At 40.9% G+C, this 24,868-nt stretch overlaps 1 protein-coding gene across 1 annotated transcript; it reads right to left on the bottom strand.

Annotated features, from left to right (window-relative positions):
- Positions 1-6,861: 6,861 nt before the first annotated feature.
- LOC148852542 (uncharacterized) lies at positions 6,862-23,463 on the bottom strand. The gene is made up of 2 exons (XM_088945816.1): positions 23,166-23,463; positions 6,862-7,022 (listed from the first exon to the last, which is right to left on the bottom strand). Exons 1-2 carry the CDS (start codon positions 23,461-23,463, stop codon positions 6,862-6,864), a joined length of 459 nt encoding a protein of 152 aa, XP_088801942.1.
- Positions 23,464-24,868: the final 1,405 nt, after the last annotated feature.

Raw genomic sequence — 24,868 nt, 5'->3', positions numbered from 1 at the left:
AGGTGTAATCAGCAGTTTCCACACCAAGATAATGTAGATCATCATCTTGGGGCCCGAGGCATGGGCTCAAGAGGAGACCCCTCGATTCCCCGTGATAGCCATCACCAGACTCGTGGCGAAGAAGCAGCGAGAAGAACCCCTAAACCACATCGCCCCCACCATTCGGAGCAAGATCGAGATACCCGACAACACTGAGGCTGGCAGTACAAACGCCGCACCACCAAAGAAGCAGCAACGGCGACGTCACAAGAATCATCGTTCCTCAACAAGGAACAGCCCGCCAATGAAGCATAGCCATCCAGTAGATCAAGGTCGAGAAAGAGAGGAGGTAAGCTCGGTGGCCACGAGAACGGCGCTTGCTCTGTTGAGCCGGCCATCCTCCTTGTCACCCAAGCTCCTGGCGGATCCAATGCCGAAAGATTTCAAGGTAGCACCACTAAACAAGTATGATGTGTCTTTTGACCCCAACGATCATGTAGACGCATTCCAGTCCCAGATGCATCTCGCCAGGGCTGATGAGGCTTGCATACACGTGCGTGGACTTCTCCACCACATTCAGAGGAGTAGTTTGGACCTGGTATAGAAACCTTGCGCTGGGTTCCACCAGAAGCTGGGCGGAGTTCGCAGATATATTTACGGCCCACTTCATCACCAGTAAGAAGTGCCCAAAGTTGTAGGAGAGCCTTTTGAACATGGTGCAGAGGAAAGGAGAATCAATTCGAAGCTATATCAAGTGCTTCAACAAGACGTGCCTGTAGATACCAGACCTTGATCCGGCGATACACCTCAGCGTAGCACGTAAAGGAATTACTCATAAGGAGTTCAAGTGGCACGTCATGGCAAAAAAGCTGAAGAACATCACCAAGTTCCTCAGGCTGGTCGATCAGTTCATTAGTACAAAAAAGAAAATAAACCAAAAGTCCAACAACCAACAAGGTGAAAAGAGAAAGAGAGAGGAAGAGTGAACGAGCAACAAGCAAAAAAGGAAAAAGAGCAAGTCCCCAAGCTCGAGGAATAAGTCCTCCTCACGAAGTTATAGGTCAGGTCGGCACTCCAGGACCCCACCTATGGACAAAACCAACTATACTCCCCTTAACACAAAGCGAGGAGAGATCTTGATGGTGATTAAACTCCCCCATCATCAAATGGCCACCCAGTCTACAGGGAGACCCAACGACTAGAAATCCAAGTGTTTATTATCACTTTCATCGGGACCATGGTCACAGTACGGAGAACTGCAGAAACCTCCGCAATGAGATTGAGGAACTTATCCGCCGTGGGTACTTGAAGAAATACATTTTGCATGAAGAGAAATGATAGGGGGACCGGCAGGGAGATCGGTAAAAAGACGCCCCGAAAAGCAACAATCAGAACGAGCAGCCACCTCGCCCGCTACTAGAAGAAAGACCAATCCACAAGGTGATCAACATGATCATTGGAGGATCCATTGTAGTGGGGTGCACAACAGCGGCAGGAAAGACTTCAATCCGAGAACTAAAGCACAATGTAGAGAACCCACCCAAGTGACCTTGGATCAAAGAACCCATTTATTATACCGAGGACGAGGCTCGTGGGATTCAGTATCCTCATGGCGACGCCCTAGTCGTAAAGTTGATCATCAAGGACTTTGACGTGAAGAGGATCTTGGTAGACTCAGGCAGTTCGGCTGATATCCTCTTCAAAGGAACCTTTGATAAGTTACAACTACAGCAAAGCGACCTAAAACCAACGGATACCCCACTAGTAGGGTTCAGCGGAGAAGATGTTAGGCCTATAGGTTGGGTTACAGTACCAGTGGAGACAAGCGCAATCAAATATTATACGATTCGAGCACACCTTCTTGGTGGTCGCGACTCCACCCCCCTACAATGCAATTATAGGTTGACTCATTACACATGCTTTACGTGCGATAGTGTCAACTTACTATCTCGTGATGAAGTTTCTAACAAATTACAGAGTAAGGGTCATACAAGGCGATCAACTCGAATCCTGCAAGTGCAATGTGGTTGCCCTCAAAGGAAATGTAAAACTGGTAGAAGGCGTCGAACTGGAGCAACCAACAGACTACATCAAGGAGCGATCTGCCCCAATGGAAGAGACAGTCCACGTATCGGTTTCAGAGGTCGAGCCGACCAAGACTCTCTAGACCGGTGCACTAATAAGTGAACCGCTCCAAACACAACTAGTAAATTTTTACTTACTAATTTAGATGTTTTCGCATGGTCCGTGGCAGAAAATCCCAGAATCGTGTCAAGTGTGATAACTCATAAACTTAATGTGAACCCTTTAGTCAGGCTAGTTAGACAAAGAAAGCGCAACCTCACCCCAGAGCGATGGAGCGTAGTCGATGAGGAGGTCGAGAAGCTCCTCGCCACAGACTTCGTCAAGGAGGTTCATTACTCGAGCTGGGTTGCCAACCTCGTGGTTGTGAAGAAAGCCAATGGCAAGTGGCGCATGTGCGTCGACTAGACCAACCTGAATAGAGCCTGCCCAAAGGATTGCTTCCCCTTGCCTAGAATTGACCGCCTGATAGACACAACCTTAGGGCATGAGTTGCTGAGTTTCATGGATGCTTACTCCGACTACAACCAAATTAGGATGGACACAGCCGACCAAGATAAAACTACTTTTGTAACCGAACTCGAGCTGTACTATTATAAAGTTATGCCCTTTGGTTTGAAAAACGCTATAGCAACTTTCCAGCGGCTTGTAAACAAAATTTTTGAACCGTTGATTGGTAATAAAGTGGAATGCTATATTGATGACACGGTCGTTAAGACCCAATTTTCTAGATCTTTAATCGATGATTTAGATGTTGTTTTTCAAATTCTAAGGAAATACAATATGAAGTTAAACCCAAACAAATGTGTCTTTGGGGTCACGTCGAGCAAATTCCTTGGTTACATAGTGAACCGTCGTGGCATCGAAGCCAACCCAAATAAAATCAAGGTTATCTTAGACTAGACTAGCCGAGTAGCTACCCTAAACCGATTTATGTCTAAATCGGCAAGTCAGTGCTCCCCTTTTTTAAGACAATTAAGAAGAATGAAACTTTCAAATGGACCGAAGAGTGCCAACTCGCGTTTGATGAGCTGAAAAGGTACCTAAGTACCGCCCTGATTTTAACCTAACCTGAGGAAGGAGATGAGTTGGAGTATACCTCTCCGCGAGTGACGAGGTAGTCAGCTCGGTACTAATTAGAGAAGTAGAATAAGTCCAACGACCCGTCTACTATGTAAGTAAAGTGTTGCAAGATGCAAAAACCAGATATCTTGACATCGAGAAGCTGGCGTACGCACTGGTAGTAGCAGCTCAGAAATTACGCCCATAATTCCAAGCCCATACCATCGTCATTCTTACTAATAGACCTCTGAGGCACATCCTACTTAAGCCCAAGGTGTCAGGGAGATTGACGAAGTGGTCCTTTGAGCTTAGCGAGTATGACATTCAGTTCGAGCCACAACCAGCAATCAAAGGCCAAGTCTTGGTAGACTCCAAAGCTGAATGTACGTTCAGCACACCAATCCCTGAACCGACTGAGACCGCTAATGTGTCGGAGGCATCAACCAGTGCGGCACAAGTCCCGATCAGAGTAGTACCGACTTGGGATGAGGAGACCTAGATCCTCCATATAGATGCTCGTCCAACCAACGGGGAAGAGGTGTTGGACTAATACTGTACGGCTTGAACGAGGAGAAGTTGGAATATGCTCTCTGGTTCAGATTCGAGGCGTCGAACAATGAGGCAAAGTATGAAGCACTAATTGCTGGGCTAAACTTAGCGAAGGAAATGGGTATGAAACACCTCATCGTGTGCAATGACTCACAGCTGGTAGTTAACCAAGTCAATGGCGACTACGAATCATACGACTTGACTATGGCAGCCTACTTAACCCAAAGTAAGGGAGATCCTACCAGGCTTTAACTCTTATTTCATCAGGCAAATTTCGAGGTCCAAGAATGTTGAGGCCGATGCCTTATCACAACTAGCAAGTACCAGCAATAACACCATGCGAACTGTGTATATAGAGAACCTGCCTCGGCCCAGCATTCTCGGGGGGGGAGCAAAAGAGGTTGCTCCCATGTTGCAAGCGGAACCGATCAGGATTGACCCACTCATTGATTATCTGCTCCACGAGACCCTACCTACAGAACGCAATGCAGCTCGGAGGGTAGAGCATCAATCAGCTCGGTACGTAATTATAGACGAACGACTGTAAAGAAGATCCTTTACACTCCCCTACCTACGTTGCCTGCGACCCTCAAAAGTTGAGTTCGTACTTCGCGATATCCATGAGGGATTATGTGGAGGACACTTGGGGCAGAGCCCTCGCCTAAAAAGCATTAAGGTAGGGTTACTATTAGCCCACAATGAAGGTAGACACACTCGAGCTCATCAAGAAATGCGACAGATATCAGAGTCATGCCAACATCCTCCATCAACCTGTTGCTTATTTGAAGTATCTTACTAGACCGTGGCTTTTCGCACAATGGGGGATCGACATCCTCGATCCTTTTCTGTCGAAAACCAGGTAGAGGAAGTTCTTGGTCATGGCAATGGACTACTTTACGAAGTGGGTGGAAGCCGAACCGTTGGTAAGCATACAGCCCAGAATGTGCAAAATTTCTTCTGGAGAAGCATCATGTGCCGTTTCAAACTGCCCAAAGTCTTGATTTCGGATAACAGGAAGCAATTTGAGGACATCAAATTCCTGAATTGGTGCGCCAAGATGGGTATTCAGCAAAACTTCACTTCGGTAGCGCATCCACAAGCAAACAGACAGGCCAAAGTGACGAACAAGGCTATCCTCCATTGACTAAAAGCTCACCTTGCACGAGCTAAAGGGTTGTGGATGGATGAGCTACCAAGTGTCTTTTGGGCCTACTGGACTACCATCAAGACTGCGACCAGCGAGACACCCTTCAACCTCACATACAGGACAAAAACTATGATCCCAGCAGAGATTGAAGTACTAACGTTGCGGCTCAAAGCTTACAACGAAGAGACAAATGACGACGAGCTCATAACTAACTTGGACCTCATCGAGGAGGTATGCGATCTAGCCCATATTTGAACTGTAGCTTTCTAACAGCGAGTAGTTCGGTATTATAACGCCCATGTTAGGAAGCGACTATTCTGAGTTGATGACCTGGTCCTCTGTAAGGTGATGGTACCTGAGCCTAGCGTGGATAAGCTCAAAGGACCTTACCGGGTGAGACGGGTGTTTGGAGAAGGAACCTATGAACTCGAGACCATGGAAGGGAAACAAGTACCTCGAGCTCGGAACGTTGACAACCTAAGGAGAGAGGACCTTAAGTCACTCCTAGAAGCCTAAGGGTTATGATGTCAAGCTGACAAGAAACCTCAGCATGATATAAGACCCAGTCACCTCTCCGGCATGGGCAGAGAAGTCCTAGTCACCTCTTCGACATAGGTAGCTTAAGACCCGGTCACATCTTTGACATGAGCTCATTAAAATCCAATCGCTTTGGCATGGGCAAGGCAAAGTAGCCCAGGCACAAACAGGTTGGGCATGTACTCTGTAGTGTCTACTCACCCCAGCGTACCATAACAATTAGATTATTCCTATTTGGTTTAGCTCGCCAACTCGGGAGTAATCTATACTTAGAAAAATTTTTTGCTAGTCGCTTTGGCATGGACAAGGTGAAGTAGCCCGGGCACAGACAGGTCGGGCATGTACCCTATAGTGTTTGTTCACCCCGACGTACAATAATGATTAGATTATTCCTATTAGGTTTATCTCGCCAGCTCAGGAGTAATCTATACTTAGAAAAATTTTTTGCACACAGAGTTTTGCAAAATACTTGTATTCCATTTATAAAGTACTTCAAGTACATAAAAAAAAACAACAAAAAGATTACAACTATTTAGTCAAGCTCGGAGGCTTGGGACATCAAGTATTTACAAAGGGGGTCCAAGAAAAGAGGCATCAGCCGGTTTGGGGCTCCTCATCCCTAGTAGAGGCATCAGCGAGCAGATCGATCTCCATGTGGTCCTCGGCGGCATCAACTCCCTCTCCCTCTCCCGCTGCCTTATCGTCGAGAAGGTCGTCGTCACTCTCCTTGAATCAGCAATGAGGTTGAGGTGGGGAAACTCACATCGGGTCAACCATCTACTGAGCTTAAACCCCTTACGGTAGCCCGTTGTCCCAACCTCGACCAACTTCTCGCGATACTCCACCAAAGACTTGCATTCCTCGACCGCCTTGATCTTGGCATCCTCCACCGCCTGGAGCAGAATTTCAGTCCACTCCTTCACTAGCGCCTCGAGGTTCTCATTCTCTCTCTTCAGAGTCACCTCATGCTCCACTAGCTCCTTCTTCTCCGCTTCCATCTCCTTCTCCGCCATCAACAGAGTCAACAACTCCTTGGTTCGTGCATCGTTCTTCAACTGGTTGATCTCGTTGTGAACCAAGTTAAGTTTGGAGTGGGCACTTCAGGAGGACTCCTCGGCTTTGAGAGCTCATTTTAAGTTTACCTCGAATTGGTAGGCCAAGGCATGAATCAAGGAAAAAGAAGAAAACAAGTATAAGTATGAAGAAAATCTAAGTATAAAGAACCCTAAAGGTTAAGTATGTACCACCATGCAATGCGTTGCTGCTCTGGCCCCGAGCTGAGTGACCGGTAAGTCGACCCAATGAGTGACCTCCTCGGCGAATACCACATCCTTGCTTTTGAGGAGGCCAAACTTCGGAGTCAAAATGCTTCGAGTAGAAGTATTACTATTCGACGGAGTGGTGGTCGCCTACACGTGCTGGGGCTCGAAGGATGTGGTCTCCTCGGGCACACGAGGCGGAGTAGCCTTGCCTTGGTCCTCCTCAACCAAGTCAATCACGGGAGGCTATTTGGTGGCTAGTGGGTGCTCGGGGATGAACGTGCTGACATCAGAGGCGGTGGTCTCACTTTGGAGGCGAGCCTTCTTAGAGGCCCTCTTCTTCTTCTTCTTCTTCCCCTTTTGCATGCTTCCAAGGAGCTCATTGGTAGGGATGTCATCCATGACAACTACAAAAAGATGACGAATCAAATTAGATGCAACACCAAAGTAAAACAAAACAAAGAAAACAAGTACAACAATTGGCGATCTACCAAGAGGACTTAGACCAGCTTGTTTGAGCTTCTCCTCGGTCATAAAGTTTTCAAACTTCAGGCCGAGTTTCGCCTAAGATCGAACCTCCTCATGTATCTTTGGGCCCAATCTAATACCGTGGTCTTGGATGGTTGCCCTCCAATGAGTCGGGAACGACCACCCCTCAGTGTTATGGACCACAAAGTAACGTCTCTTCCAAGTCGAGACTTTGTTTGGGAGCTCATGCAACAGCTTGTACCCGGGGTGAGGAGACTTGTAATAACTTCGTCTATGCTTAGGTAGAACACAGGTCAAGTTCTTCTTGATGGAGAGGATCGAAGAGAAGATGTCAAGGTCCAGAAGTCGGTTATAATCGTGGAAAAGGGAAATGGAACCTACGATGTTGCGGATGGAATTCGGATGTAGCTAGTCTATGGCGATATCGAAAAACTTAACAAGAAGTGTGGAGTGGAAGACGCAGCCCGACTACGAGCTGCTCCTCGAAGACCATGATCTCGTCATGACCGTGATACCAAGGAAAGTTGCCTAAGGGAATAATATATACAAAGTTATTAGGGAGTCTCTACCGAGCTACTAAAGATAGGAGTTTGTTTACTGTCATTGTAGACGGACCAAAGTTGTCCGGCAAGCAACCTCGGTGTAAGGTGGAGGCTAACTTGCCAAAGGCTTCTTGCTCTCACCGAGGTGAGTCCGCCTCAGATGGGTTGGAGTCCACATCCTGTGCCGAAGTGCCCACCTCGGCAGGACAAGGCTCCGCAGTTTGTGTTGAGGTACCCACCTCGACCCCAATAGATTCACCGCTCCCGTCTAAAAGGTTATTTAAGCTAAGACTAGACATGCTGATTGAAAGGACAATGGAATCAAAAGCAAAGGAAGACGAACTCACTAAAGAAGCCAAAGAAATGAAAACGACCTCTGACTCTGGAGTAGCTGACACTGAGTTGGGATACTTGAACGCGACCTCAAGGACTTTAGATTCGCAGTTTGTGGTGAAGAAAATGAGCCCTTCGACCCTATTTATAGCCATTATATTCGGGGATCAATGGCCGAGATCTGCACGATTCAACGGTTCCTAGGAAAACCGATTGCATGCTACCCGAGGTTGAAATCAGTTGAGCGCGCGTTTTGATGTCCATGGAGTTTATAATCGACTTGACATCCACGCATACCTAATACGTGATCTGGGTCATTTATTGGTCGAGCCAAATGGTTAAATAGGTCCAACAAAAGGTCCATCCTCCGTACCACTTAGACATCATGCCAAATCCACCTAGACTCATCATGAACTCCTTGCGTCGGGTTAGGACCCCTGGCACAAGGAGTGGGGGGCAATTGATGAGGGGTAATTTGGCACGACCTAGTAAGCAAAGGTCATGTGGACACGATCTACCAATAGGATAAGAACTCAACAAGAGGAGCCTAGTCAGCAAATTTCAGAACTCGGGTGTTCGATCACCTCGGTACAAAGCCACATTGGCATAGAGTAACCTCGGCATAAAGGCACCTCGGCACCAAAGCCAATTCGGGGCCCAGGAACTGAAGTGGCTTGTAATCGACTCTAGAAGCTTCTCAATGAACTCCGAACCTCCTAGGATCACACCGCGTAACGACAGGCCTTATCCTCTACCCACCCAGATCGGGCGGTAATGATAAACTTCGTTGATTGATACGTTACTCCACGTCTAAAGCGGAAACAGATCTCATCTACCCAGGCCGAAGATCTTGGAGTCGTTTCGTTAGATCCATGGCAACTCAACTATATAAGGGCATCAACCCCTTCAGGACCCAGGTACGTGCGATTATTTACATACAAGCTCTCCAGCATTCAAGCTTTTATCTCGCAACCACAGCAAGAATACTAACTTAAGCATCGGAGCAACCTCAGCGGGTCACCCACCCCGGTCTCTCTGATCTCTGTTTTGTAGTTTAACCCAGCTCACCATGCAAGCAACGTCCAGGCAACCTTCTAATTAGGGGTTTCTAGATCACGCATCATCAGATAAATCACAAGAAAATATGAATAATTTTTTTTTTTAATTCCAAAAATTAAAAATAAAATAAAAATAAATATTAAAGAAGAAATTTCACAAGTTCTAGGTATTGCTCCCACTCTCTAGCCTAAAAGATCTACTTGGGTATCAAGGTCTTTTATTCAATATGATTACGATCAAAAAACAATCTTGATGGAAATCAAGGACATTGAGGAGGATCCCCATACTTATATTGAAGCTATGTTAAACATAGATTTCATGAAGTGGGTAGAAGCCATGAAAGTTGAGATGCACTAAATGAAGAGCAATAGAGTTTGGAAACTTGTTTATCTGCTCCAGGGGTTAAAGAAAATAAAGGAAGAACAACTCTAATGGAAAAAGGTTATACACAGAAATAAGGTATTAACTATGAGGAAACATTCTCACCCATGGCCCCGATAAAGTCCACTAGAATACTCTTGGCCATTTTCACTCACTATGACTATGAGATATGACATATGGATGTCAAGATAATGTTCCTAAATGGAGATCTTATAAAAGATACTTACATGCAACAACTAAAAGGCTTTATTGCTAAAAGTCAGGAACACAAGGTGTACAAACCAAACCAGTCAATCTATGGGATAAAACAAGCTTCTAGAAACTAGAACATCAAATTTAACTTGATGGTCAAAAAATTGACTTTGAGCAAAATCCAAATGAATCATATATTTACATAAAGACAATGGAAGACAATGTTTCTTTTTTAATACTTTATATTGATGACATTTTGCTCATTAGGAATGACGTAGCTCAATAAAGGCATAACTTTAACAGTAGTTCTCTATCAAAGATCTTAGAAAAGATTCCCACATTTTGGTGCTTCAACTCTATAGAAATATATTGAACCAGTGAAAAGGTACTTGTAGGACTCTAAGAAAGGATTTCTCCCTTTCAAACATGGGATCACTCTCTCTAAAGGCATGTCACCTAAGAGTCCTAAGTAGATCAACGACATGAAAAAGATTCCCATGCTTTTTCTATTGGGAGCCTCATATATGTTATGTTGTGCATTCACCCTAACATCATACAGGTTATCAGTATAATAAGTAAATATTAGTCCAACCTTAGGTAGAACCACTGGGTTACCATAAAAAATATACTCAAATAAAAAGTCTACATCAGGATACATCCTCTTATTGAGTTCTTGTATAGCAATTGTAAGAGTAGCCAGTGACCAAAGCTGAGTACATTGCCACAAGTGATATGCTACCAAAAAAAAAACTGTTTGGATAAAGAAGTTTGTCCAAAAATTGGGTGTCATACCTACCAACACACACTCATTCCACTATTATGTGACAACATTGGAGCTATTACATAAGCCAAAGGGACTAAAATCCCACTCAAACTCTAAGCACATTGAGAGAAAATACCATCTGGTATGGAAGATGAGATATCTAAATTCAAAAAGTAGCACCAACAAAGAATGTGATAAACCAACTGACTAAGCCACTAACACAAAAAGTGTTTGAGAAACATGTGGACAATATGAGACAATGGCTTATACTTGATTGAACCTAAGTGCAAATTGGAGATATTAACCAATGTATGACCCCAATTCCATCAATTTAATGCATATTAACATTTATTATTGAAAAAAAATAATACATTATTATTTCATGTGTATTATGGTGTGTTTTTTGTGAATTATCCCCTAGTTGTACATTTATGAAACTTATGTAAGCTTAAATATTCTTAGCCAAATGATAAATTTGAGGAGTTAATTATATCACATCTAATACTCCTATATTGCTAGATTGGTGGAGATTGTGTCAACTTCTAGGGTTAAACCTAAGGTACAAGGAATAAATGTTTAAGAAGTAGTAATTAAGACCATTTTCAATTTAACCCTAGACCTTAGAGATAGAGGCATAAAACAGGAAAGTTGCACTTAATCCACTAACTTGGTGGTGATACTACACTAAGTGTTGGACCGACCTTCTTTTGATATTCCAACAAGTGAAATCCTTCTGGGGTCAAATACCTCGGTATATAAGAGCAGATTGGGAAGGTTCTTGAGTGAATGATTATTATCATAGGATCACCTACTTTTTCAAACAAAGAAAATATCTTGAAGTACACCCTCTTTGATAGAAACCTAAAACTACTAATAGCGAATTTCAACTTGTTTTAAAATTAGTTTTGCAAAATGTACAAATATTGATAAATAGTTTACTTTGATAAAGAGTTTGAAAAATGGTTTTAGTCCCAGGATCTATGAGTGGAGGAGGGTATGACACTACATCTTACATTTAGGGAAGAAGTCCTTCCCTATTGACAATGTTTGCATATTGTTTGACTAAGAAATTAACTGCAAATATCTTGTTGGGCTAATAACCTGATGGGCGTTTCTTAGTTTAAGCTATTGGGTTTGGGCTCGTAGGATGGTTGAAACCCAAGTCAAACTTATGTCACTTATTGGACCTAATTAATGATGAGATGATTCACTAAGTTTGACCTAGTGAATTAACCCTAGGGCTTAATAGCTAGTCAAAGTTCTAAGAGAATAAGATTACTTAGGAGAATTTTTTTTTCTAACTTACTAGTTTGATTAGGTAGTTAGTTTGTTGGAAACTTAAGATTGAAGTAAGAAACTAACTAAAACTCCCTTATCCTAAGTTGGTTAGGATTTTTTTCCTAATTTGTAGCTTTCCTTATCAGCTAGGAGAGTGATTAGGAAACTCCTACTTGGATTCCAAGAGTCCAAAATATAAAAGTTATAGAAGAGGAGACTAAGCAACCAAGAAGAGATTTCTTGTTATAGCAATCTTAATTCGACCCAAGGGGAAGAGAGAACCTTTTCTCCCTCTTCCGTCTATGTTTTCACAAAAAAACGGAGCCTTTTGAGTGGAAAAATCAAACACATCATTGCAAGATTTGATTAAGCATAAAGGGTGCAAAGCCGTGAACATGGATTGATTCTCTAGATTCTTGCAAGTTTGATCTCCATACTTTGGACTATGCCATCTCTATCTTTGTAGATCTTTTCTACCTGATTCTTTAAGTGTGTCTACCACCTAGGAGCTGTGTTTGTAGACTTCGTATTTGGTAGCATTCCACCCATCTGCTGGAATTAATTTGGGATGACAAGTCTAGATCAATCTAGTGAGAAAACTAGTTTTTCTTATGGGATTCAATCTCTTCCATGGGCTGATTCAAGAATTTTTGAAATTCACCATCAAGATCGAACCTTTATGGTTTTTTCCCCACACATTCAATCTTCAATGGATTTATATTGGATTAGGTCATATTGAACCAATATTTAATCCATTGATAGAAGATAGAGTACAGGTGCCAATGGACCAATTTGAGTTGGACCCAATCTAAATTAAGAGCATTTTGAACAAATTGGATGGTCCAGACATTGAATTGGACCAATCTAGAATTGTCCGAAGTATTCATCGAATTGTATTGGACCTAGTCCATTTGTAATGGACTAATATTGGATCCCATTGGGTTAGACCAATATTTGGTCCATTAAGAGCCCTAAACAGGATGACAAGAAAATATAAATATAGAGAAGCTTCATATACGTAGTATAGCAAGTGAGAAGACATAGAACTCATTAACACTTGATAGGAATTGCATTGATAGCCCTATTACATCTCTAAAAATTTTTATCCTTTCTTCAAGTTAAGAAATAGCTCTTTTCATACATTAATGTAGATGTCACCATACCTTGGTGCAATTGAAACCTTTAATTCATTATGATAAGAACACAAGCACACTTAAATGGGCATCCCTTTGGTGGGTTTGAAAAGTGAATATGATAGGTGTTAATGTTGGGTCAGGCCCCAAATGAACCACTTTATGTTTGTCAAGTAAAGTTTGTCTTCCAATATCTCTAATAGTGATGATCTTGTAGAGTGTTCAAGTTTTCCAAATCCTGCCAACATAGCTACTAATATATATGAAGGTTAAAACTCGAAGTAATGTGCCTCATTTGATGGATCTCTTATGTAATCATGCACTCCAATATGGCTTAGTTTGTGGTTATATTTTGTCATGCTTCAAACTAGTATGGTCATCGTGAAGACCTTCAGAAAATAGATTCCAATACAATCAAATATATCAATGGACCAATCAGCTCCTAACACGTGGCGACCTCAGATGACATCTACGTCCTTTCACAAACCTTGGGGGAAAATGAGAATTCACCTCCATTCTTAATGTCAGGCTCACCTCTGTCCATTATATCCTCGATCAAGAACTCTGACTCATTAAATGTCAGAGTAATTCAACCACATAATCCTTGTCTTTAATGAAGCGAATAATAAATGCAAGCTGATGTGGGCAAGTGTTACAAACATCATCAACCTAGCATCCAATAGACTTTTTTAGGCCAAAGAACAATAGGTATTCTCGCTTACATACTCTCACTCTCTCACCTTAGCACCTCGTTCGTCTCTTGGATCATTTCAAGTGACTTAGTCATTGGAGTCTTTGCCCTAGGACCACATCATGTGGCCTCTAATGTCTATTGTGCTTGTAGGTTGGACCTATAGTCAATCTTAGCTCCAAAATTCTTAATCTACCTTTGATGCCAAATATAGTAACAACAATTGAATCTATATGGTTAACAAACAAGGCTCCCATATTTTTGACTCCAGATCAAATAACTACTTATTGAGGCAAAGCTCTATGCTGCCTCCACAAGCTCATGGTACCCAAGAACAACTTCAACAACTAACGGAATAGGTTGTGCTTCTTATCAACATGTGCAATCTAAGGCAACTAGTGGGCGGTCTACACTCAAATGACTGACCCATTAATGCTAATAACGACTTCAGTCAAAGGCCCATCAATAAACCATACTCAGCATCTAGGGAGCTAGACAAAGAATGGTTTCAACTCTGAGGTTGAAAGTAGCAACTGCCTTGGGAGCCGTGTGAACTCTTGCACCAACATATTTTGCCACACTAGTCATCAAACTATGGATCCCCAGGGAACTTTGGCGATAGTATGGACCACCCTACAGGTAACCATCAAGACAACTCAACACGACAACCCATTCCCTCAATTCAAGTGGAGTTGTTGAGTTCGGAGGCTAGACTCCACCGTGTCGGGATACTAATAGAACAATCTTTAACCACTATGGGTTGGGGAGACACCCATGGGAAATAAATACCCTGGCAAGCGATCATGACAAAAGGTTTGACAACTTGTTTGCCCAATTAGGCACCATCTATTCAAAAATCAAAGAAGTGAAGGGCAGATGGATGCCTCCTCAAACCATACCACCTCGGCAAAGACCACCATCACAAAAGAGATCACCTCGAAGCTGCTTGTCCTAGACTTGAAAGGTCCTAACTTGGCAATCTATGATGGCATGATTGATCCATATGATCGTATAGAAAGCTTCCAATCTATCATGTTGTTATAGGTGTTCCCCAACACCTTAATGTAATGTACTGAGCCTTCCAAATCACATTGAAGAAAGTGACTCAATGTTGGTTCTCTAGGTTACCTTTTCGCTCTATCAATTCCTAGGAACCTCTTCATATGACAATTTGTTAGCAACCAATGCTGCTAGAAGACCTTGATGAGCCTAATGATAGTGATTCAATGTCAAGATCCTAGAAGTCAAGGACCTCGATTAAGTCGTGGTAGTAGTAGCGGTCACCAATTTCTTAGACTCATTGCTTTTTAGATTTTTTTTTTTTTTTTTTTTTTTTGGCTAAGAACCTGCCTCGGACATTGCTTAAACTCCTCTCTTAGGCTAAAAAGTACATAAATGCAAAAGTGGCTCAGACTAGCAAATGACATGTTGAGTAAGACCAATTAAACAAGAAGAGGAAAGATAAAGACGAGTCTCGGTAGTTCATGGCCCAAAAGGAAAAATCATCAAAGCAGGCTCCACCCTCATATGAGACTTACATTCCTTTGAACACCTCCCAAAGCCACATACTTATGCAAATTGGAAAGCAAGATTACATATAATGGCCTATGAAAATGAAGAAATACTAAAGAAAGAGAACCAAGTCAAGTACCGCAAGTATCATTGCGACATCGACCACAACACAGATGAATTTCATGAACTTATGAATGAAATCAAAACTTTCATAAAAGGGGTACTTGAAAGACTTTGTCCAAAGAAATCAAAAATTTGGGTCAGCCTCAGAGTAGGCCAACCACCAAACCAATAAACCCACAGTAGGGGTCATGAATGTGATATCGGGTAGCCCAGAAGCAAGTGGAGAAAGATCCTTTACAAGGCCGGCCTACACCTGACAACTAGAAATTGAGTGCAGACATCAAAATAAGCATCAGTTAGACAAGATCATAACCTTCTCCAACAAGGACTTGTAGGGGGCCATCACTTCCAGGATGATGCATTGGTCGCCTCTTTGACGACACTATCTATGAGGTAAAGAGGATAGTCATTGACAACAACTCTTCAACAAATATCCTCTTCGATTATGCCTCAAAGAGAATGAAGTTCACTCTAGATCGATTTCAACCTACCAGCATACCTCTAGTTGGATCTTCTAAGATAAGCATTAAACCAAAGGGCAAAATTACTCTCCTAATATCTATGGGTATAGAGCCATGCCAAACTACCCTAATAATTGAGTTCTTGGTTGTGAGGGTCAACTTGCCTTATAATGTTATTATTGGCTCCATGCTGCGGATGATGATGGTATTTTCCTCCCACTAGGGGAAGAACAAGGAAGTACTGTTGGTTGATGGGCTCAACCTCCAAGACGAACTAAAGACCAGAAAAGGTCAACTTGTAGAAGACCTCATTGTTGTTCCCTTAAACAAGGTAGAGCCCAAGAAAACCAGAAAAAATATGGAATGGACTAAAAAAATTCACATTCACGGACACAAACTGACTACCAAAGAAAGGATAACAGTATCCCTACTGATTTGTGTATACCCAAGAAATACGCATTTAGTCACCTTAAGATCAAGCTTTGAACAATAAGGACCAAAACATGTATACCTGAAAACTCTAAGGGGAACTTGGAACATCTTACCGTTTTAGTGTAACAAATTGAATGGTGTCATAAAATCCAACACATGTAATAGCTCTCTATTTATTCAATAAATACAATTTGAACACCACAAAATTAGAGCAGAATGGGCAAAATGGAGTCCAACTGAAGCCTAATGTGATAAGTGAACACCATTCAGGTTAAAAAGAAAATTCTATAAAACAGTTGTAAGGCCAGTACAACATGTCCAATTATTGGTCCCAGTTATCTAGGGTCTTGGGAGGGATAGACTGGACACAAACCCAACCTTTAGCATTTTTTGCACAAAATGGCTACTCTTTGATTCAAACCAACGTTCTCACACTTGTCAGACTGAGATTTTACCATTACACCAAGTAATGGCCCCTAGAGATTACCCCTAAAATAGGAACTCCGATACTCGTCTAGAACCAGGCAATCCAGTCTGAATTTACCAGTCTCTCCAATTCTCCATGCAGTTCACTGGTCCTAAAAGTACATGGACATTACCCAAGAACTTTCTTGAACTTGGCTTTGATACCAACTTGTATTGCAAGAACTAAAGAAATAACAAAGCAATTGCTGAATCTACATTAAAGATAGAAAAGGTGAATAAGCAAGAAAAAAAAAAGAGAAAGTGTGGAAGAAAAGCAGAAGTTGGGCATGTGCCCCTCTTTTCCATATATACACCAAGTTATAAAATCAGATACAAAGACCATAATACCCCTGGCCGCATATATCAACGAATATATATAAAACAGAAATAAGAACAGAAATCAACCAACTATAAAGGTATAACAGCAGCTTACTAATCAAAGAATAATATAAAGCAATAACACCAGCCGTAAACTAATAATAACAGCAGTGAAGTAAATCTAATAAATCTCTCAACAGTAATGTAACATCTTATGGTGTTCAATAGAACCAGTGACAGAAAGCAATGCTGTAAGACTCAGACTGTTTACCAGACTGGAAAGTCCACCAGGTTGCAGGATTAACAGCTCAACCACTGGGTTGACCCAATGACCCATGAGGTCATATATATCAATATATAATATATTATATACTTTTTAATGGTTATTTTTCTTATCTTCATTCTAAGTAATTTAGGTTCAAGTCCTGTAAATCATGTTTTTGCAAAAAAAAAAAATGGTCAGCATAGGCATTAACAAACAAAAAATAAATACAAATGGCTTAGTAGCTTAATGGTAGCATACAATAGATTGTAAATAAGAGGTTATGAATATTATTCCCCTTATTGTCATTTTATATGATGAAGCAGTGACACATGCAGATTGTTGAAAAGCAGCTAGGTTACTAAAACCCAGATGATGTTCAATGGTTTGCCAAGGTTAATACTTAATAGGGGGGTCAGATTGGAATTTTAAAAACTGGATTGCCCTCTGGTTCCCTGACAGTCCGACCATCCAGACAAATCCGAGTTTTAGGCCATGTTTGGGAGTGCTTATTCAAAATAAGTGCTTATTTGGGCCATTAAGCACTTATTGGTATTTGGGAAATAAGCCTGAAATAAGTGCTTATTTTAAAAATAAGGGCTTATTTTTTAAGCCCAAATTTCCAGCTTTTTTTAAGTGCTTATACATTGAGCACTTATTCAACTTTTTTCTTCCAAAATTATCCCTAATTGAATTTTAAATACCACTTATAAAATTATCCCTAGTTTAATTTTTTAAAAGTACTTTTATGAAAGTTCTTTTGTAAAAGTACTTTTACAGAAGTGCTTTCATAAAAGTGCTTTCCTAAAAGATCTTTCGTAAGGGTACTTTCTTAAAAGTTCTTTCGTAAAAGTACTTTTATAAAAGTACTTTCATAGAAGTACTTTCATAAAAGTGCTTTTATAAAAGTACTTTCACAAAAGTGTTTTTATAAAAGTATTTTAATAAAACTGCTTTCAAAGGGTATATTTTGAAAATTTGAAAGAAAATGAAGGACAAAGTAGTCACAAATGCTTATTTAAGTGCTTATTAGAGTAAAAGACTACGAAATGCCCAATATGAAATAAGTGCTTATTCTTTTGAAAAAGTTGGGTGCCAAATGCAAGTAAGTGCTTATTTGAATAAGCACTTATTTTTAACATTAGCACTTCCACACATGGCCTTACAACATTGATAGAAAGTCAAGATGGCTCTGATATAATTAATAGAAAGTCACATGGATATAATCAAAAATTCATGCGAGGTTGCAAATTGCAATTAGAAAAGTCGAAGGACAGATTTTGAGATGGATGGGGTGTTCTATGGAGTTTTTGTTGTACATCTTGAGATCACTTCAGGAACCAGCAGATTGTCATTTTTGACAATGAAAAGCCTTTTGTATTTTTTGTCTATAGAAACACATATACTATAGTTATATTCCTTTGTACAGCTTGAGGGGCTCTCTCCCTCCACAGTAATACAGTCATCACTATCAAAATTTCACCTTTCAAAAATAATAAATAATTAATAGCAAACACAATAAGAAAAATCCTGGAACTTAGCAATTCAGTAGTTGAAAACATTCAAGGATAAGGATGGTTGACACGTTTCAGTTTCAGTAATTAACAAAATAACAACTTTTTTCTGTAGAACTTCCACCTGTTGGGTGCATTTCAGAATCTCAATATACATATGAACAACCTCAATCTGGCACATTTTATGCTGTAGATGAGCAACAGAGAAGCATTGACTAGGGTCTAGGGAAGAAAAGCTTAAGTTATCTTAGTTGGCCACTTTACTTTGTGGCTGACTTGAACTAAATGAACCAATGTAAGGCCAAAAAATCCTATATGGGACAATTCAATTTTGGAAGAGGATCCACTTCCTACATCATGCTTTAGGGTTTAGACCTCCATTTTGTAATTGTGGTTTTGGTGCATAAACTTCCTTTTCTAACCCTCTCAACAGCCTGTACAACCTCCATAATAATATATTCAATCATTCTTGAATATTTACTGCAGTTATCTAAAATTAGAAATCAATTCCAGAAAGCTGCCTTTTGCTTTGTATGTGATCATCTATAGTAACATACAAATAACTAAATGTATTTCTATACCTCATTTCCTTTAATTCATAATAGCACATTGATTTCTTTGCAGTTAGCACCACCAGATATATTCCAACAGAATGAAAACAATGTCATAGAAATCAATAATCATAGAGTTAAGCCTCAGATAAAAGGCACCATGTGTCTACATCTATTTTCTAATATCAGCAAACCGCAATGAGATATCAATTAAAAGTAGAGAGAAGTACAAACATAACTAAGGGAGTAACACAGGCCCCATGGAAAAAAAAAAGTTCTATTTTGTCCATTAAAACAAAGAATATGCAGAACAAAAATGAAAATAGCACACCAAACAGATATATTGAACAAACAATATAGCTTCTCTTCCAAGAAGCTATTCTCTTCTCAAATCTTTCTACAACTGGGTCCCAGAAATTTCGTCTCATTAAGTTATCCCCTAGGGGCAACCCTGAATATTTCAATGGCCAATTGGATACCACACACCTTAGGATACCTAAATACTCTACCACCTCCCTCTCCAAATTCAATCCTACTATAAAGCTTTTGTCAAAATTGACCTTTAAATTCAACATTTGTTCAAAAAGCTGTACCATGAGTTTTAAATTTCTCATCCAACTCAAGTCACCACCTTCACAAAAGAGCATCGTATCATCTGAAAATTGTAGGTGAGTCAATGGTACCCCATCCCTTCCCACTCTCCACCCTCTTACTAGATTCCAAGAATATGCTCTAGTGACTAACCTTCACAAAACATATACTATCAAGGTAAACAAAAACGGAGAGAGAGTGTCTCCTTGCCTTATTCCCCTCAAGGCTAGGAAAAAATCAACCACTATTCCAATTACCAAGACAGAATAATGACAAGTTCTAACACACCCCATCACCCACTTACACCATCTGTCTCCAAACCCAAAATTCACCATCACCTAAAACAAGAATGACCAATCCACTTGATCATGAGCCTTTTTTCCAAATCAAGTTTACATACCACTTGTTTTTTCCTAGACTTTTTGAAATCCTCCAAACTTTCATTTGCTATTAAGATTTGATGGTAATCTATCTTCCCTCCACAAAAGCTCCTTGATTTGGTGCAATAATAGTATGTAGGACTTTCCTAATCCTACGAGCTAACACTTCTGCTATGATCTTATACAAACTATTCACCAAGCTAGCTGGTCTGAAATCTCTTGGGTGGACAGCATTTGTCTTCTTAGGGATCAAAACCACAAAGGTGGAGTTCAAGCCTAGATTAATTATTCCCCTTGTATAATATTCATCAAAGACCACATAATGTCCTCTTCCAATAAATCATCTTGATAAAAAGCCATTGTGAAAATCTGGCACAAAGCTTGTGATCGGTCCATAGAAAAAACTACCTCTTTAATTTCTTCCAAATTCAAACTTTCTTTCTAACCACTCCCTAGACTCATATTCTAACCTTGGCCACTCCAAACCTTCAATCCACACTCTCTCACTCAATGCTAAAAATTGATCTGAAGTGGTTTGCAAAGGACCCAACAATCTCATTCTGTTGTGTATTAGGTTTTTTTTTTTTGATAATTATTCTGTTGTGTAAAAGTAGAGCCCTCCACTTCTACCTTAAAAACAAAGTTTTTCCTTCTCCCATTTGCTAGATCATGGAAACATTTTGTATTCCTATCGCCCTCTCCTCAATTTGGTCAACAAGATTAGTCTTTTTTTTTATCAGTAAATATGTATTTTGTTAAAATTCAGATTGTAAGCAGTTTATACAACTTGATGATGGGACTGTTGATCCCCTTTAATCACTCTATTCACCCCTCATTACAGTGTAGCCCAAAATAATTGTTGTCTCAATGCCCCTTGTTTTGCTAATCCATCAGCTAGCCCATTTGCACTTCTTCGGACCCATTTAAATTCAGCCTCAACCTCCTTTGCAATCTTCTCCACTTCCCTAATCACATGTTTAGATGTCCATGGGGTGTGGCTGCTATTTGTTGCCCATGAAATTACTACTTTTGAGTCCCCTTCCACTTCAACATGTCTGCATCCTAGTCATTTGGCTAGCTTTAACCCTTGTAGTAATGCCAATAGTTCAGCCTTCAGCGAGTTTTCGTTGCCAATCGGTCCTGAAAACATACTCAATATCCTCTTGTCAGAGTTTCTTAATACTCCTCCTACTCCTGAGATGCATGGATTTCCATATGAGCACCCATCAAAATTCAGCTTTACTTTATTGCCTTCAGGTGGTTTCCACTCCAGCCTTACTTTATCTCTTACTCTCGAAGATTGTGCTACTTTGGACCATGTTCTTAGAATATCTACAACTGAAAAGACTTGAAAGTAGTCCAAGGGTTTTACCCAATGGGCTACTTTCACCTTGATACTATCAATCACTTCCTCTATTGTTCTACTTTTCTCCAAGAAGATTCGGTTGTTCCTCTCTTCCCATGTTACCCAGCAAATTGCTGTCTTTGTTGCTTTCCACATTACCATCCCTCTTTTCTTTCTTTGTCTTAAGAAATCATGGTTGAAGAGTCCTACCACATCTTAAGGGAGAACCCGCCTGCAACCAAAGAAAGTACAAAAAGAATTCCCAAATTCGATGCACAAAAGAACAGGATATCATTAAATGAGAAAGGGTCGCACCACTTTCCTTACACAATGAACACACATGAGAAAAGCAAATATATGGCCTTCTTTTCTGCGGCATATCACAAGTGTTTACCTTACCAAGAAAGATGTGTGTTCACTGTGTAAACACTTATATCCCAACATGGATATAACTCTCTTAATAAAACCCGAGTGACATAACAACATGTTTTTAAACCGAAAAGGAGATGGTCTAGCATTTCCTAGCTCATCCTTACTAACCACAATTGCCAATGGTCTGAAGTTACCCTTGGGAGTGCTCTAGACCTCAACCCTCTCCAATGTTCTTCCCAATCTAGTGAGAAAAGGAATCTATCCAATTTAGAGCATATTGGGTTGGCTTGGAAATTGGAAACAATGAAATTGTTATGTAAAAGTGGAATTTCCTTAAGCTCAAAGTGTCGACAAACCTGAAAATCAAAAGGTGTTTTTAATACTACAGATTTGAATACCCAAAACCTCATCTAACTTACTCCCCAAGTCCTCCTTGTCTAGCTACCTAAACTCTAGGAGAACCAAGACCCAGTCTGCCACAGATCTGCTAACAGCAACTATCAACCTATCCACACTGCAAGCTCTGTCCTCGAAAATTCTTCTGTTCCTCTCCTTCTAAATGTTCCAGACTATAGTATAAAGTATGCAGCTTCACCTTCTTGCATCCACCCAGTTTAGGCCACAAAGAAAGGATTTTTATAGCTAAAGTAGGTAGACCTTTGACAAAGGTCCCATGGTCTAGTGGTCAGGACATTGGACTCTAAATCCCACCAAAAGTTAATCACCCCAAATTTCCCCTCCACTACCCTTCTCCAATAAGCTTCCCTCTCCATTGCAAAACTCCAACCCCACTTACCCAACAATGCCTTGTTCATCAGCCTTACCTTCCTAATGCCTAGTCCCCCCACCCCCCACCCCCCCGTCCTACACACCCACTCCCACTTCACCAAATGAAACATTTTGACTTTAGAATTAAAATTCCATAAAAACTCCATCCGAACCCTCTCTATCTCGTCAACCACCACAGCTGGAATCTTTTTTTTTTAGATAAATGAGAGTAGTTTTATTAATTCAAAAAACAACAATACATTCAACCAAGGAGGAGGCACGAGGTGTTACCTCCCCCTAGGACTAAGTCATAAACACTAAACACACACAAGCCTGAAGCACACTTACAAAGTGGCCCAAAACAGATCTCCCCTTGACACCCCTTGCTTGGCCAGAGAATCAGCCATTGCATTTGCTGATCTGATGACCCACTGAAACCTGACTGACATATTTCTTGTTAGCCATTTAACTTTCTTTAACAGATCCCTGTAGCCCCAACAAGCTGTCTCTGGACTTGTCAACCAGCCCACTTCTACCTTGGAATCCCCTTCTACTATCAAATTATTCACTCCAAGTTGACTGGCCATCTGTATACCTTGTACTGTTGCTAGTATCTCTGCCCTTACAGAATCACCAACACCCACTGGTCCTGAAAATAAAGAGAACATGTTGCTATCTTTGTCTCTCAGAATCCCTCCTATTTCAGATGGCCCTGAGTTACCTTGGCAGCTACCATCAAAATTCAATTTTACCACTCCATCCGGTGAGGATTCCCATTCAGCTTGTGATTTGTTCTTTGTGGAGAATGTAGAAGCCACTGCTGCCCAATTTCTCAAGTCATCAAAGGAGTAATCTGCCAACAAGTGTGAAGATTTCAGCCACAAAACTGTCATTGTCATTATGCATTCCTTGATTTCAGCAAGACTTCTTTCCTTTCTTAAAATATTCTAGCATTTCTCTCTTATGTCCACAAGGTAGCGGCTCTGATACATTTCCACATTAGCTTCCCTCTTTTTGTCAATTTCCCAAAGGCAGCCAAAATGAACTGCAGCTTTACTTCGGAGGGCAAGTTTCACCTGCACCCAAATAGTGAAACAACCCAGTTCCAAATATTGGCAGCAAAAGAGCACGATATCAGTAAATGGTTACATTCCTCACCCTTCACCTTACACAAGAAGCACCAATTTGGGGACAAACACAAGTAAGGTTTCTTCTTTTGCAAGTTTTGATCTTACCCAAGTAGGCTTCCCAACAGAAAACTACTATTTTAGGAGGAATTGGCCTTGACCAGACCTCTTTAACAGGGAAAACCAGAGAAGAGGGGTTGGAGCAGAACCACCACAGCTGGAATCTTGAACGGAAAGATACTAAACAAGGTAAATTGGACAGCACACTTTTTTTTATAGAAAAAAGTGAGGGGCTACACGAGACGGGGGGTAGCCCTTCCCCAGGAATCAAAAAAAACATATATGTTTGAGATCTTTTGGGACTGAACCCAAACTAGAAGGACGATAGGAAGGGGCGTTGCGCACTAGCCAATCAGCCACCTGATTTGCCTCGCAATAGGTATGCCAGAAGGTGATGCTTGAACTGAACGCGGTCTTGAGGCAGAGGGACTCACTGATGATGCTTTCCAATCTCCACGATGGCTTTACTCATAGCACACTTTTAATAAGCATGACCCTTCCTCCCAATGATAAATATCTCCCCTTCGACCCTGCTAGCTTTTGGTCAATGAATCCTATCTATCACCGGCTGCCATGTTGAAAGCACAGAAGCTTTTACACCAATAGGTAGTTCCAAATGGGTAAAAGGAACATCCCCCACCAAATGCTGATGGCTTTTGCACTCTTCCAGCACAGAATTTGACATTGAGTCCACACCAATCTTCTTCAAGTTAATTTCCAAACCCGCCAGCAACTCAAAGCCTTTTAGAATTGCTCTTAAATTCACCAACTGTTCCATCCACAAAGACTAGTGTCATCAGCATATTGCAAGTGCGATATTTTCAACCCCCCCCCCCCCTGTCCAACCTTAAATCCAGAAAAAGGGCCATCATCGATACCTTTCTCAAATAGAAAGCCCTACACTACACTTTGACCACTAGCACAAATAACATTGGTGACAAAAGGGTCTCCTTGTCTTAATCCCTTGGAAGCTAGGGAAAAAATCTGTAGAAACCCTGTTAACTAACACCAAAAAAGAAAGTGATGACTATTATTTCGAAATTACTATTTATGAAAACTTTTTTGACTTACCAATTATAGTAATGCCCACTATTTCTGGTGTCTTTACAAT

The sequence above is a fragment of the Nelumbo lutea genome, chromosome 5 (assembly GCF_056320005.1).
Source record: "Nelumbo lutea isolate HS-2025 chromosome 5, American lotus-T2T, whole genome shotgun sequence".
In the NCBI taxonomy this organism is placed as follows: Eukaryota; Viridiplantae; Streptophyta; class Magnoliopsida; order Proteales; family Nelumbonaceae; genus Nelumbo; species Nelumbo lutea.
The sequence above is the reverse complement of the archived record's forward strand: the minus strand, read 5'-3'. Positions and strand labels throughout refer to the sequence as shown.

Coding starts and splice junctions, on each gene's coding strand:
- LOC148852542 (XM_088945816.1), bottom strand. CDS start 23,463: ATGACAGTTTTGTGGCTGAAATCTTCACACTTGTTGGCAGATTACTCC. Junction 7,023..23,165: donor GATACTAGCAACAGTACAAG/GTATACAGATGG, acceptor ATCTTTTTGTAG/TTGTCATGGATGACATCCCT.